This window comes from Chaetomium tenue, assembly GCF_020726465.1.
Source record: "Chaetomium tenue strain MPI-SDFR-AT-0079 chromosome Unknown F5144scaffold_1, whole genome shotgun sequence".
Classification (NCBI taxonomy): Eukaryota; Fungi; Ascomycota; class Sordariomycetes; order Sordariales; family Chaetomiaceae; genus Chaetomium; species Chaetomium tenue.
The window spans coordinates 5999831-6012064 of NW_027117329.1; the positions used below are offsets into that span (position 1 = coordinate 5999831).

Below are 12234 nucleotides of genomic sequence, written 5' to 3' on the forward strand. Positions count from 1 at the left end.
CTTCGCCGACGTTTACGGAGGCTTCATTGCGAAACTGGGCAAAAACCCAGATTTTCAATAGATCAACCCCGGCCGTCAGATTTCAGCCTCACCCACCAATTCCATTTCCCCACTTTGCAAACGCTTTTCTACAATTCCCACTTTTTATTCCACAAACCACCACCTTCACCTACCCCGGTCTCTCTCGCGCGCTTCTGAGCCCAATCACACCCGTTCAAGCCCGGTGGTGCGTTTCTCGCTGCGCTTATGGCAAGCTGGTTTCTTGGATACTAACATTTCATTGGTCTTGTATTTGTCGATCGCACCTCCCAATCAGAAACCCGAAGTTTCATGGTCATGGCTCCCAATCTCAACACGTTCACCTAGAAGACAACAGGAGTGACCGTGCCCGCTGCGCGCGGGCACGCCAAAGGAGCCTGGAGGAACTTTCTAGTTGCTACTATAGAGTGCTTTTTGGAAGTCTGTGATGTTACGGTTGCCAGTTGGCGGTTCGCAGCTATCACTGCCATTAAAAGCTGCTTTTCCCACCTAAAGTTGCGGAGTCAACGATGTAATTGTATTTTTTTTTCATTTCATCATGGTTACTGACGAATGCTGGGAAAGTAAGGAAAGGTGGTTTCTCCAGTCAGACTAGCGTCTAATCGTACAGTCGCGCCCTCCTTTTTCCCGCTGTAGATCTCTTGCTTCTGATCGGCTCGGGAGAGGTTTGCTTCTTTCTTTTTCTTGTTGGGGTGGTGTTTGCCGGAGTCAGTTGATCTTCCAACAACTGCTCTGTGTGAGAGACAAGTGGCATCAAGGCGAGGCACAGGGGCACTGCAAGTGCCGACTCAATTCTGCTAATTGTAAGATGGGGAGAAAGGAGGAGAAGCTGGAAGAGCTCTCGCGGTGCAGAGGCGAAATGCAAGAGCAGGTGGCGCGTGCACTCAGTGACCGGTGCTGCCACATGCACTCCGACGGCAGGCGCCGTCACATTCCCCCCCTCCAAAGAAGACTAGTCCTCGAGGGTTGCAACTTCCTCCTAATCCCTTTTCCTGCCAAAGATAGGCTCCACTTCGGCGTCGGCGAGGTACTCCCTACCCGGTACAGGAGTGATTGTGTTGGAACTGATGGCACCGATTTCCATGGGGTCCGCAGCCCTGCTACAGTCGCTTGCAGAACCGGTTTCACCCCCAACGCACTGAAGCAAATTCTGAGCGCGGACTACAGATCCAGTTCTGGCGCTGACACAGTGCGAGCCAGTCGGTTTGCAAAATAAGACATGATCAATCTATTAATTTGCAGCCGAAAATGGCTGCAGAAATCCGGTCACACGGGAATGGAGAGAACTTCAGAAACTGCTCCGAGAGCCCGCAAACATGCCACCAAACCTTGCACTGTCCGGTCAAACCGCTCCTCCACTTAAGTTCTGGCCTCTTATCTTTCCTTCTTCAAGCCAACCGCAATTTCCAACGGTACTATGTGTCGCTTTGCACCTAGATACCCAAGTTAACCACGCATCGCAGCGGTGTCAAGTCGTTCTAGGATGTCCACACCTATGGTAGAAGCATGTTGCAAATACCGTTGCATGCTCTCTGAGCGAAGGGAGTCGTCCAAACAGCGCCGGCGCTATAACACATAGGCGTGAACCACGGTATGCCAGCTGCGATCGCAGCAGGCGTTGTAACGCCACAAAAGCTAGCCCACTCAGCAGCTGTCCCGGCGCAAGCAGCAGCACAGACAGCGTAGGAGAGCAATAAGGCTTGCGCGCCAGACGCCAGCAAAGCAAGCAGGTACCAGGAGAGGATTGACGGCTGCATCTTCGATACTGTATATGTACAAATGCTGGAGTTCGATGATAAATAGTGTTGATAGTTCCTATCTCTGTTTCTTCAGTTGGCGGGGCACGGGAGGGAAAGCGCCTATTTGACTCGCAACGACGCCTAAGATGTGAGGTGGGAGGTATTGATGCCCAAATTGCCCAACGACACCACCCAGTTGCCTAACGACGCTACCCAACAACGCCACCCATTAGGGGCTCATTGCATAGGCACCGTAGCGCGTTGGACACCCACACCCGTTTGTTACTGACCTTCCCAGGCGTGGTGCTATCAGTTCCATCGATCCGCCGGAAAGTGGAGGAACGGTTTGACTGGAAACAGCGCAAAGTTTTGTACCGTAGTATGTTTGTAGGCTCTCGGAGTGGCTTGCAGCTAAAGGTTAGGAGAGCCAAGTTCGGCGATGAGGACGAGACAAAGCACGTAGCCGGATTTCCGCAGCCATCTTTAGCTGCAAATCAGGTCGGTCAAGTCATATCTTGCGAAACGACTGGATCGCGCTGTGGTCAGCGCCAAAAGTGAATCTATAGTCAGTGCTCAGACTCTCCGTGCGCTGGGCGTAAAACCGGTTTTGCAAACGACTGTACTACCATTGTTGCTAGTCCTGTTCCCTGAGGTGCCATTATTGGCGTAGGCCTGGCGACCGCTGAGTTTCTGAAGCAAGGCGACGAAACCTTCGTAATCTTCAGGGACGATGATCTGTGTGTCCAGACGGCCACGCGCAGATTTGTTCAGAACCTAACGGAGCAGAGCGATCTTGGTGTTATCCGGCCAGGTGTTCGCCTTAGCTTTGTAAAGCAGGCGCTCAAACTTTGCCGGGAATGTTGCCAGATGATCTTCTTCCTGCTTGAGTGACTGTACTTTATCCTCTGCATCGCGGACCTTGTTGGGATCGTCGTGAAGGCGTGCCAATTGCTTAAGAAGCATGCGGGGCTTCCACCGGCGCCTGCGCAACGGCGAGCAGACCGAGCTGGACTTCCAGCGGCTATGCCAACGCCTCTATACACCGTCGTGCAAGTCCTCCTTCGTAGATGGTCTGCGAGCTATCACGCCTCTGAACCAAGACCGGTGGGACCTGAACATGGCGGCCGTCGTCCAGTGGGCTCGTGCCCACGGCAAACACATCTCCATATTTGTGGCTAAGCATGACACCGATTCGGGGAAGCGACTAAGTGTGGAAGAGCTGTGCCCCGTTCTTCGCTACGGAGACGACTCCCAGCTGTCGACCCCCGGCTTGTTCTTCTACGCCCAAGGCATGCCGGTCGTGGTGACTCGCAACCAGTTTGTCGGGCTGAAGGTAGTCAACGGGGCACCTTTCGAGGCCGTCGACATCGTCCCCGACCTCGCCGCCGGTCCAAGGTCAACAGTGTCGCAGCCTTCATCAAGGACAACGACGTATGTCGTGGTGTCTTGAAATAAAAATATAAAGGCGCCAAGAAGAAAGGAAACTGCAAATAATGCAGCAAGAAGAACGGACCGCTTCCTACCCGCGCGCTTGCATCTTTCTCGGCAAGGACATCTTGAAGGGCGCATGCACGAACTACTATTACTCTGGCCATACCAAAGGCTGCAGCTTCGTCGTCAGTATGACATTTTTATTCCATTCATTTCTGTCTTGTGCTAACCAAAGCAACAGAGAAAAAGGAGAAGCAGGAGAAGGCGGAAGAAGAAGGGGGAGATCCAACCAGTTACGAAGGAGCTGCTCTCGCAAATCTCTTTCGCCGAGCTCGAGATTTGTGCCGACTCCCCAAGGACATGATCAGGGTTAGCCAGCAAAGCCGGGGCACACAGAAGGTGTCGAGCCACAGGGTGCGTCAAGCCACAGCTGTGTTGGCACATGTCTACCCCGCTCGATCCATCTGCGTTGCCCAGCCTAGTGAGAGATCTTGGAAAAAACAGCCATCATCAACCTGCTCAACAGGAGTCCACTGATTCCATCGTGAGAGGTGATTTTCAGTGCCATTACAATAGCTCCACTTCCCGCGCAGTGGTTCAACATGAAGATGAGGAGATTGTGGAGGAGCTGAGTGAGGAAGGGGAAGAGCGCAACGTTTGTGTCTTGGGACATGTGTTGGGTTAGAAATTCTTAGATTTGGGTGAGGGTTGGCAAAGGATAATGGGACTTGACTCGATTTCAAGTCTTTGACTAGCCAGAAATGAACCCATCGGTGTGCTCCAGTATTGTCACATTCGGGCCGGTCAACTTATAATTCGCGCGGGCCGATGTATATTGTATGTCGGCCTACCTGAGCGCTTTTCTCTGCATTTCAGCTGAAACGCACCTCACCGAACGGGAATCTGCGTCAATGAACGGGAACGTGCCTAGCTGCGCAAAATGAGGAGTTATTAGACCGAATTTTGCCCAACCACACTCGATCAAGTCTTTGCACCTTCACACAAATCCCTTTCCTCTCACTCCGACCATCTTAGCCCAACGCCATGGGGCGCCCACGGAAGGAACTCTCTCCTATCCGCGATGTCATTCTCACGGCCTTTCAAAGTAACGTTGGTGTAGACGAGATCTGCGCCCTGCTCGCCAATGACTACGATATCAATGTGTCTCGTCGTACTTTGAACGCCCGCCTCCGAGAGTGGAAGGAACCACCTCACCAACAACGGACCCAACCTACGTCAGAGCTCAAAGACCTCGTTCATGAAGAGTTCTTTCAACGACATTCTTCCGACAACGAGATCATTGCTTACGTTTCTACACTTGGAATTCCTATATCAAAGGGGGGTCTGGCTCGTCTTCGAAAGGATCTTGGTCTCTACAGGCGTACTACAGAGGCGCAAAGGGATGCCCTTGTACAGGAAGCAGTCGAGTTCATGCAGACTCCGTCACTTTCAAGTGTCCTCATTCCCCGCCTTGGTCGTCGATCTCTCTGGAAGCACATTCATCAGGTTGCAAACATTCCTATCCCAATGGCTTCCCTCTACGATTCGTTCACTAAAATGTTTCCCCGCGAAGTCTCAGAGCGGTATCAGGTTCTTCGAAGGCGAAGAAGTTGCTTTACAGTTCCTGGTCCAAACTATACTTGGTGTCTTGATGCCTATTGTAAGCTTCAAGACTTCGGGTTCGAGATCTATGCAGCGATCGACGCATATTCTCGTTTCATTACTTGGTTCTACATTGGTGTTTCAGCTCTTACATCCCGGGCAATCTTTCTCCAGTATCTTGCAGTCGTTGGTCAATGGGGTTTTATCCCTATGGTTATTCGTTCGGACCGGGGGAAGGAGACGGCGATGGTCGCTGCTGCACACTATTGGCTTTCCTTAGCGACAAAGGCGCACCGACGCCTTCGACCTCGGCGAAATGTGGATGGTGAGATTGACTTCTATATTCCCTCGGGAGATGGTGGGCCAGAACTTCAAGTCCCACGAGAACAGATGGACCCAGATGCACCACTCTTTGGTCCTGAGCGGCCCTTCTCCTTCACCGACTGCTGGGTCTATGGCAAGAGTACTAAGAACCAACGGATCGAAAGCTGGTGGTCCCAGCTTGCAAAGGGACGAACGAACTTCTGGATCGTAAGTCCTACTCTTGTCTTCAGCTCTTGCATTAGGAGCAACTTACTAATATCACGTTAGAAGTTCTTTGGCCAGCTCCGACGACAAGACCTGTGGTCTAAAGATCGCGACGCAGACCAGACCGCACTGCCCTGGGTCTATATGCCCCAGATTCGGTTTGAGCTTAAGCGGTTTGTTAACGAGTGGAACCATCACAAAATTCGTTCACAGAAAGCAAGGCCGCATGTCCACCCTGGAGTCCCTGCAAACCTGTTCGAACGGCCTGGTCTGGACCAAGAGGCGGTGGACTGTCGGTTGCCATTGGACCCCCAGAGATGGGAAGAGCTGAATGAGCTCGGCCAGATTGACGGAGGCTCGACCAATCAGTTTCTACCTGAAGATGTTCATCGTCTTTGTGATGAGATCTATAAGCAGTACGACGGGCCTCAGGAGTTGACAGCGGAGTCTCCCTATCTGGAGTTGTACTGTTTTATGAGAGACGAGCTAGCAAGACATGAGGCTAGCCAGTCCTCGCCGAAACTTCGGCTCCTTGAGCGGCCGGTGGGGGGCTGGGAGGCGTTTGAGGACAAGCTGGCTCAGGCAGGCGTGTCTATGGATGAGTTCTGGCAGGCGGAGATGGTTGACGATGGACTGTACGAGGGTTAGGTAGCAGGTCTGTGTTTGCACCTGATCACATCTGATTGAATCTATTTGACTATAGTACACTTGCGCGAGATTGAGGCTCCCCTAATGCGAACCGCGCTTGCGTGCCGCTCACGAGTAGTCATGGGAACAGGAAGGTCTCGAAACTTCTTCGCAAGGGGCCGAGGTTCCGTCACCAAGGTGCCCGCGCCCGCCATAAAATCAGCCGACTCAACAAAGGCAGGGGCAACCGTCGGAATATCAGGCCGACCCATATCGAATTCCACCGCATCAAGTAAATCCTCACCGAGCTCGCTGTAGTTGTCTTGCACCGAGGGGGATTCTCCGTGGCTATCCTCAACGTCCTCTCCACCATCCAGGGCAACCGCCTGCTCGAGAGCGCTCTGAACAGTGATATTGTCATCTGTGAGATCGATGCCTTGCCCCTTGAGGAAATTGAGGGTGCTGAGATCCTTCTTGGTCAAGGCCGTTCGTTTCGTGGGGGGTTTCTTTGCTGGAAGCAGACCTGCTTCCTGCTTGATCCCATGCTCCTGCTTGATCCCATGCTCCTGCTTGATTTTCGGCTCCGTTTGAGTCGATGCCTTCGTGTTGGTCTTGCGTTTCTTGGATGCTGGGCCACGTGGTGAAGCTGGAGTAGATGTATCCGAATGTCATGAAATCGGCCACGAGACGGGCCGAGCGGGGCGCAGCGGGGCTGCGCCAGCCAATCATTTACAACGACCCAGGAGGTAGATAATGGTAGACGGGCTATCATGGGCTACCAGGTAGATCATGGTAGACGGGCTACCTTAGACTATCAGCATGCAACATGCAAACTCAGATAGTATATAGTCATTCGTTCTGGAGAGCTCTGGGAGTTCTCCAGTTAGCAATCACAACTACAGTTCGCTACAAGCTCGCAAGCCTACTGTTGAGACAAGTCTATTGTTGTGCACCCTTTGGCTGCACCGAACCTAAGCATCCTTTGCAGAGATTACCTTCACCGAAGCTGAACCCTAACAGGATAGGATCCTGGAGTAGGTTCGTCACACCGAATCTGGTTTGTGGTCTCCTTGACCACGCCCCTTTCCCTTGCCCTTCCCATTGATGGGTCCATCAACTTCCTTCTCCTTCAAAACGTTGATAATTGTAGCTTCTTGACCGGAGATCCGTTTCTTGACCCCTGCTCGGACTTTAATTTGAGGTCTTTGAGGGTAAAGGGCTGGTTTTGGTTGAAGTTCGTGATCCGGGAGACCGAGGGGTTGACTCCATTGGTTACCTGCCCCACAATCGTGAACTCGGAAGGGTCGCAGTTCTGGACTTCGTGGAGTCCTGAAAAGAGAGTCCGAAGGAACTTTGTAACGTTGGGATAGCTCTGGCGAAGGAGGTACCGGTGGGGCTGAGCGAACAACATGGGAGATCTTGTGCCAGACTGGGAAGGAAATCCCAGCATTTGAGTCGGTCGAGAACTCTCCAGCATGAACATCGAAGCCGAAGGTTGCAGAGAGGTCTGCAGGTGCGTCATCCCCATCCTTCATAATGCTCTTTGACCGTGCATTCTGTGCGATGCTGTTTGAGGTGGCAAGGCCAGAGAATGTTGAGAGTAGGTTGGATGGAGGGGTTTCGCTTTGGGTCTCGGAGGGTGTAGGAGAGAAGGAACGGTTGAGAGGTGCTCCATAATGAGAAGTCAAAGGCTGAAGCAAGGCAAGGGCACCTCTCGGAGCTGGAGAGGTACGAGGGTATGGTCCTCGTCTCGGAGGAGGAGAATCCGCAATCTCAATAACTTCAGTCTGAAGGCGGCTCCCACAGAATGGGCAATGTTCTACCCCCTCAAATTTCGCTGCGAGCTCGGCGTGGCTGACGTCTTTCTTGGTGCACTCGGCCGTGAAGAACGCCATGATGGAGGTAGTGAGAATGGATGTGGAAAGGCTTGATCGCGTGTCGTTGGGTGTGACCGAAACGGAATAGCTTGACAATGGGCGGGTTGGCAAGTCCGATGCGGACAATCTGACCCCAGGGAAGATTGGGGCAGAAACGATGAAGTAAAAGGAAGAGACACGGGGAATGGAAATATTGGGGGGGGGGGGGGGAGGACACCATCTTATGGACGGGGTTTTAGCATGTCACGCAAGGTAAAGACAAACGCCAGATAGTACGACCCGCATACAGGAAAAGAAGATAGCCAATAAAAGAGATAAGAGGCGTTTGTACAAACGAAACCAGTCCTCGGGGATGACGGATACGGCTAGGAGATTTAGCGGAGTTGGATGCCAAGACAGCACCGTTTGTAGTTTCCAAAACCCCTACTAATGCTCATCAAGGAAATTTCAATCATCGAGAAACTTAATCACGGTCAACACGACTTGACGCTCTAAAGCGAGACCAACTTGAAGACATGCAAATTATAATGCAACTATCTGGTGACGACTCTACGGGTACACTAAGCTTGAAGATGAAAATGAAAGACAAGAGATTCCGGCAGCTCGTGGGCTTCTTTATGATCGCGAGTGCGGTGGCCCGAGCGCATTGCGAGAATGTTCGGTGTGCTGTGGGGCATCTGGGAATAGCTTCATCCAGGGGCTTCAGTGGACCGTGCTTATCGTGAGCTGGCCGTGGGTCGCCGAGGCCCACCTCGGGCACAGCCCGTTACAATGAGCGCTGGTGCATTGTTTGCGTTTTAGATTCTTGAAGGTGCCCTTCTCCAAAATGTAAGTGGCGATTGCCACAGCACGGGTCTGGTTGTCGAGTTTCGGTCGTGGCGTCTGCTCTGTGACAGAGCCTCTGTCCCTCGGTGGTGCCGCTGTCGTAGGCGCGCTCTGTCAGCTCCAGCGGCTTCGACTACCAGGTGAACGAACTGAGCTCAAGAGCCATGATTGTGAAAACCCAAATTTGCTTTCAGGACGTTGGCGCGACTGGAATAATGCGTGGAAACGTTGGTGGAGGGGGATGTAAATAGAGACAAGCGCGCTTAGAATTTGGAAGCGGGCTTGAACGGATGTGATTGAGCTCGGAAGCGCGTAAGGGAGAAGAAGTGGCGGTGGCTGAAAGAAACTCGTTTTGTTGCAGAATGTATTTACTGGATGGGGAAATGCAAATATACTAGCTAGCTAAAATTGCCCGGGCGTGAACCGAATGATGAAATTTGGGTTTTTGCCCAGTTTCGCAATGAAGCCTCCGTAGACCTCTCTCCCTGAAATTCAGCTGTGGGGCGGCCCCCGATTCATGAGGGCCAATGAGATGGCGTACCCCAAGGCAGGTTCACCGACGGTCGAGAAAGGATGGACCTCTCTAAACAGTGTCGTTAATTTCGTCCTATGGAACAGGCACTCATGACTGTTTTCTTTGTTTATTTCCTGCTTGGCTTGGCCGGAGGCGCCGTCTGTCTTCTTTGTTCTCTTCCTGCTTGGCTCCGTCGGAGAGGCCGTTTCCCGTTTCTTGGCTCGTTATTCGCCGGAAACAAAACCAGACACCGTCATGATCACAATGAACCTGCTTCTCGCCCGGAGGCCACAAAGACGAAAACGTCATTAAGAGGTGGTGTATTACACTATAGAAGCAACTCTGAAAGAGACTTTCTGCGTTAGATTCCCACCTCGGTCCAGAGGGACGCGTCCTCTTCGTCGGCCGTTTGTCACGAATATGCCAACAGGTGGAGCCTCGGGGCGCGGGACGCCCCGAGCCAGTCACTTCAAGGACCAATCAAGGGAGGCCGGGGAGTGCTCAGTGTGATCAGGGAAACGGGGAACAACGGGAGACCAAGCAGACTGAGCATAGGAACCATGCGGCCAATCAGAACGCAGGAAGAACGGAAGTAATCAGAGTGCTCAGTGTCTCCGGAATCCGAGGAGAGCTGAGCACACTGAGCACACAAGACTTAGATAGGTATATAGTCACTCTTTCTGGAGAGCTCTGGGAGTTCTCCAGTTAGCAATCACAACTACAGTTCGCTACAAGCTCACAAGCCTACTGTTGAGACAAGTCTATTGTTGTGCACCCTTTGGCTGCACCGAACCTAAGCATCCTCGAGAGATTACCTTCAACGAAGCTGAACCCTAACAGGATAGGATCCTGGACAGGTTCGTCACACCGTTTCAGTACACTGGCCAGATTCGGCCATGGCGTCCCATTCCCGAAACCACGTCTCGTTTCCGTGGTCCTGTTCGAAGCGCCGTCTAGTCTCCTCACCTCGTCGTTCCAGCTTGAGAATGGCTTCCCTCATGTCTTTGTCGAGCACGTTCTTCGGCTCGATAAAATCGCCGCGCGTCGGCTCTCGGAAGAGATGCAGCCCGCTCCACTTCTCCGCCCTCGACAGCTGCACGTACAGGCTCATGAAGCTCGGCCGCGTCGCCGTGCCGCTCGAGTGGGCGCCTTTGAGGTTGACGAGGACGTCCGAGAACTGCTTTCCCTGGCTCTTCTGATCCGTCATGGCGAAGGCCGGCGTGCAGAGAGGCCCGGTTCTGTGGGTAACCCACCTGAAACCCGGCTTGCCCCTCCATCTGCCTTCCTTGCCCCGCATTTGGCTCGGGATGGCGACCGTTTTGCTCTTGATCAAGACGGTGCCGTTGGGGAGCCCGGGGATGGCGAGGCCGGCGCTATCGTCTGACTGAAGGAGGACGGCCACCGGCGGTCCAAGATGAAGAGTCACGTCACTGGCGAGGGCAATGGTACCGGCAGCAAGGTCGGGAAAGACCTCGACGGCTCTAAAAGGCGCCCCGTTAACCACCTTCAGCCCGACAAACTGGTTCCGAGTCACCACCACCGGCATTCCTTGAGCGTAGAAGAACAGGCCCCGGGTCGGCAGCTGGGAGTCGTCTCCGTAACGGAGCACGTGGCATAGATCCTCCGCACTCAATCGCTTCCCCGACTCAGCATCGTGCTTGGCCATAAAGACTGAGATGTGTTTGCCGTGGGCACGAGCCCACTGGACAACGGCCGCCATGTTGAGGTCCCACCGGTCTTGGTTGAGAGGCGTGATGGCTCTCAAGCCATTTACGAAGGAGGACTTGCACAACAGTGTATAGAGGCGTTGGCATAGCCGCTGGAAGTCCAGCTCAGTCTGCTCGCCGTTGCGCAGGCGCTGGAGGAAGCCCCGCAGCCTTGGACAGCCGGCCGCGCGGACCTGCTCGCGGAGGATGACGACGGTCGTGAACTGGAGGAACAGCTTATGCGCAGCTAGGTGCCTTGCCGCGCTCTCTGGTTTCTGTCCGCCACGGTCCTTCGGCATTGGCAAGAGGAGGCTGGTCTGCAGGACGGGATCGAACTGGAAGAAGTCACCAAAGAACATGACCATCGGGATCCCGCCGAACGGACGATGCTGGTCGTCTCTGTATTGCTTCAGGCGGCTGTCGACTGCCGCGAGCGTGAGACCGCCCACCTGGCTGATTTCATCGATAATCAACATGGTCATGTTTTTCCACCGCAGCTTCTCTTCTTCCGAGACGTTCTTTGCTGTCGCTGCCCTGCCCTCAAACGCAATGTTCGCCGCCGAGTGCAGCGTCACTCCACCGATGAGCGCGGCCGCGTTGCCGCTGGCGCCCGTTAGGAGCAGCGTGTGGAGGCCATTTTTCAGCCGGAACATGTCCTTGATGGCGTGGATGACGCGGGACTTGCCTCTGCCGCCTTTACCGCCGATATATTGGAAGTGGTACCGACCCCCTCTTCCTACAGCCGCGTGCCGCGCTCGTCGAGGAACGCCGCCGGTAGCAATATCGCCATCGACTGGAGCTTGTTTACGGTCCAGTACCTAGTGAAACCCAAGGCCGCGTCGACATACGTCGTATAGCGGCCGAATTCGAGCCGCATCTATCCACCCGGTCCGACACGTAACCTAAATTCATTACCTGTTTGAACCAACGCCCATCTTTGGAAAATGTGACTCATTATGCCGTCCCTTATCGAGGAGCCACGTATGCTTTGGTGATCTATCAAGGGCGGTCGTTACACAGCAGAAAGCCCCGCTCCCAGGACGCGTCCAGACGCGTTCCACGAGCTCCACCCGAGTCTCCTTCTCAGTAATAAAAAAGCATCCATTATTATCAAGCTAGACAGTTCCACTCGCCCTATCTTCTCACGAAGCATTCAACCGGAGCATGTCCTTGACGGCGTGTATGACGCGAGATTTGGCCGTGCCCCCTTCACTGCCGACTGATTCAAAGTGCTGTCGGCCCCCCTCTTCCTGCAAAGCGCATGCCGCACTCGTCGAGAAACGCGGCCGGGAGCAAAGCGGCGAATGACTGTTGTTTAGAGTCCAGGGCCTTGTGATAGCCAACGC

At 53.6% G+C, this 12234-nt stretch overlaps 4 protein-coding genes across 4 annotated transcripts; 1 reads left to right on the forward strand and 3 right to left on the reverse strand.

Annotated features, from left to right (window-relative positions):
- Nucleotides 1-1018: 1018 nt before the first annotated feature.
- Nucleotides 1019-1225, reverse strand: F5144DRAFT_478360 (uncharacterized protein; the record flags this gene model as incomplete). Its single annotated transcript, XM_066785097.1, has 1 exon — nt 1019-1225. A coding segment is annotated over one exon (207 nt), but the record flags the coding sequence as incomplete, so codon positions are not given.
- A 212-nt stretch (nt 1226-1437) lies between these two features.
- Nucleotides 1438-1920, reverse strand: F5144DRAFT_80833 (uncharacterized protein). Its single transcript, XM_066793438.1, has 2 exons — nt 1533-1920; nt 1438-1472 (listed from the first exon to the last, which is right to left on the reverse strand). Exon 1 carries the CDS (start codon nt 1794-1796, stop codon nt 1533-1535), a length of 264 nt encoding a protein of 87 aa, XP_066649529.1. The 5' UTR covers nt 1797-1920; the 3' UTR covers nt 1438-1472.
- Nucleotides 1921-4000: 2080 nt separating this feature from the next.
- On the forward strand, nt 4001-6008 carry F5144DRAFT_80847 (uncharacterized protein). Its single transcript, XM_066793440.1, has 2 exons — nt 4001-5342; nt 5403-6008. The coding sequence occupies exons 1-2, from the start codon at nt 4254-4256 to the stop codon at nt 5985-5987; spliced, it is 1674 nt and encodes a 557-aa protein (XP_066649530.1). The 5' UTR covers nt 4001-4253; the 3' UTR covers nt 5988-6008.
- F5144DRAFT_626176 (uncharacterized protein) lies at nt 5997-6757 on the reverse strand (the record flags this gene model as incomplete). Its single annotated transcript, XM_066792252.1, has 2 exons — nt 5997-6594; nt 6700-6757. 2 exons carry the CDS (start codon nt 6755-6757, stop codon nt 6029-6031), a joined length of 624 nt encoding a protein of 207 aa, XP_066649531.1. The 3' UTR covers nt 5997-6028.
- Nucleotides 6758-12234: the final 5477 nt, after the last annotated feature.

Bases quoted from the DNA above. Each gene is read 5' to 3' on its own strand.
- F5144DRAFT_80833 (XM_066793438.1), bottom strand. From the start codon at position 1,796: ATGCAGCCGTCAATCCTCTCCTGGTACCTGCTTGCTTTGCTGGCGTCT.
- F5144DRAFT_80847 (XM_066793440.1), top strand. From the start codon at position 4,254: ATGGGGCGCCCACGGAAGGAACTCTCTCCTATCCGCGATGTCATTCTC. The intron at 5,343-5,402 runs GTAAGTCCTACT...ATATCACGTTAG, and splicing joins GACGAACGAACTTCTGGATC to AAGTTCTTTGGCCAGCTCCG.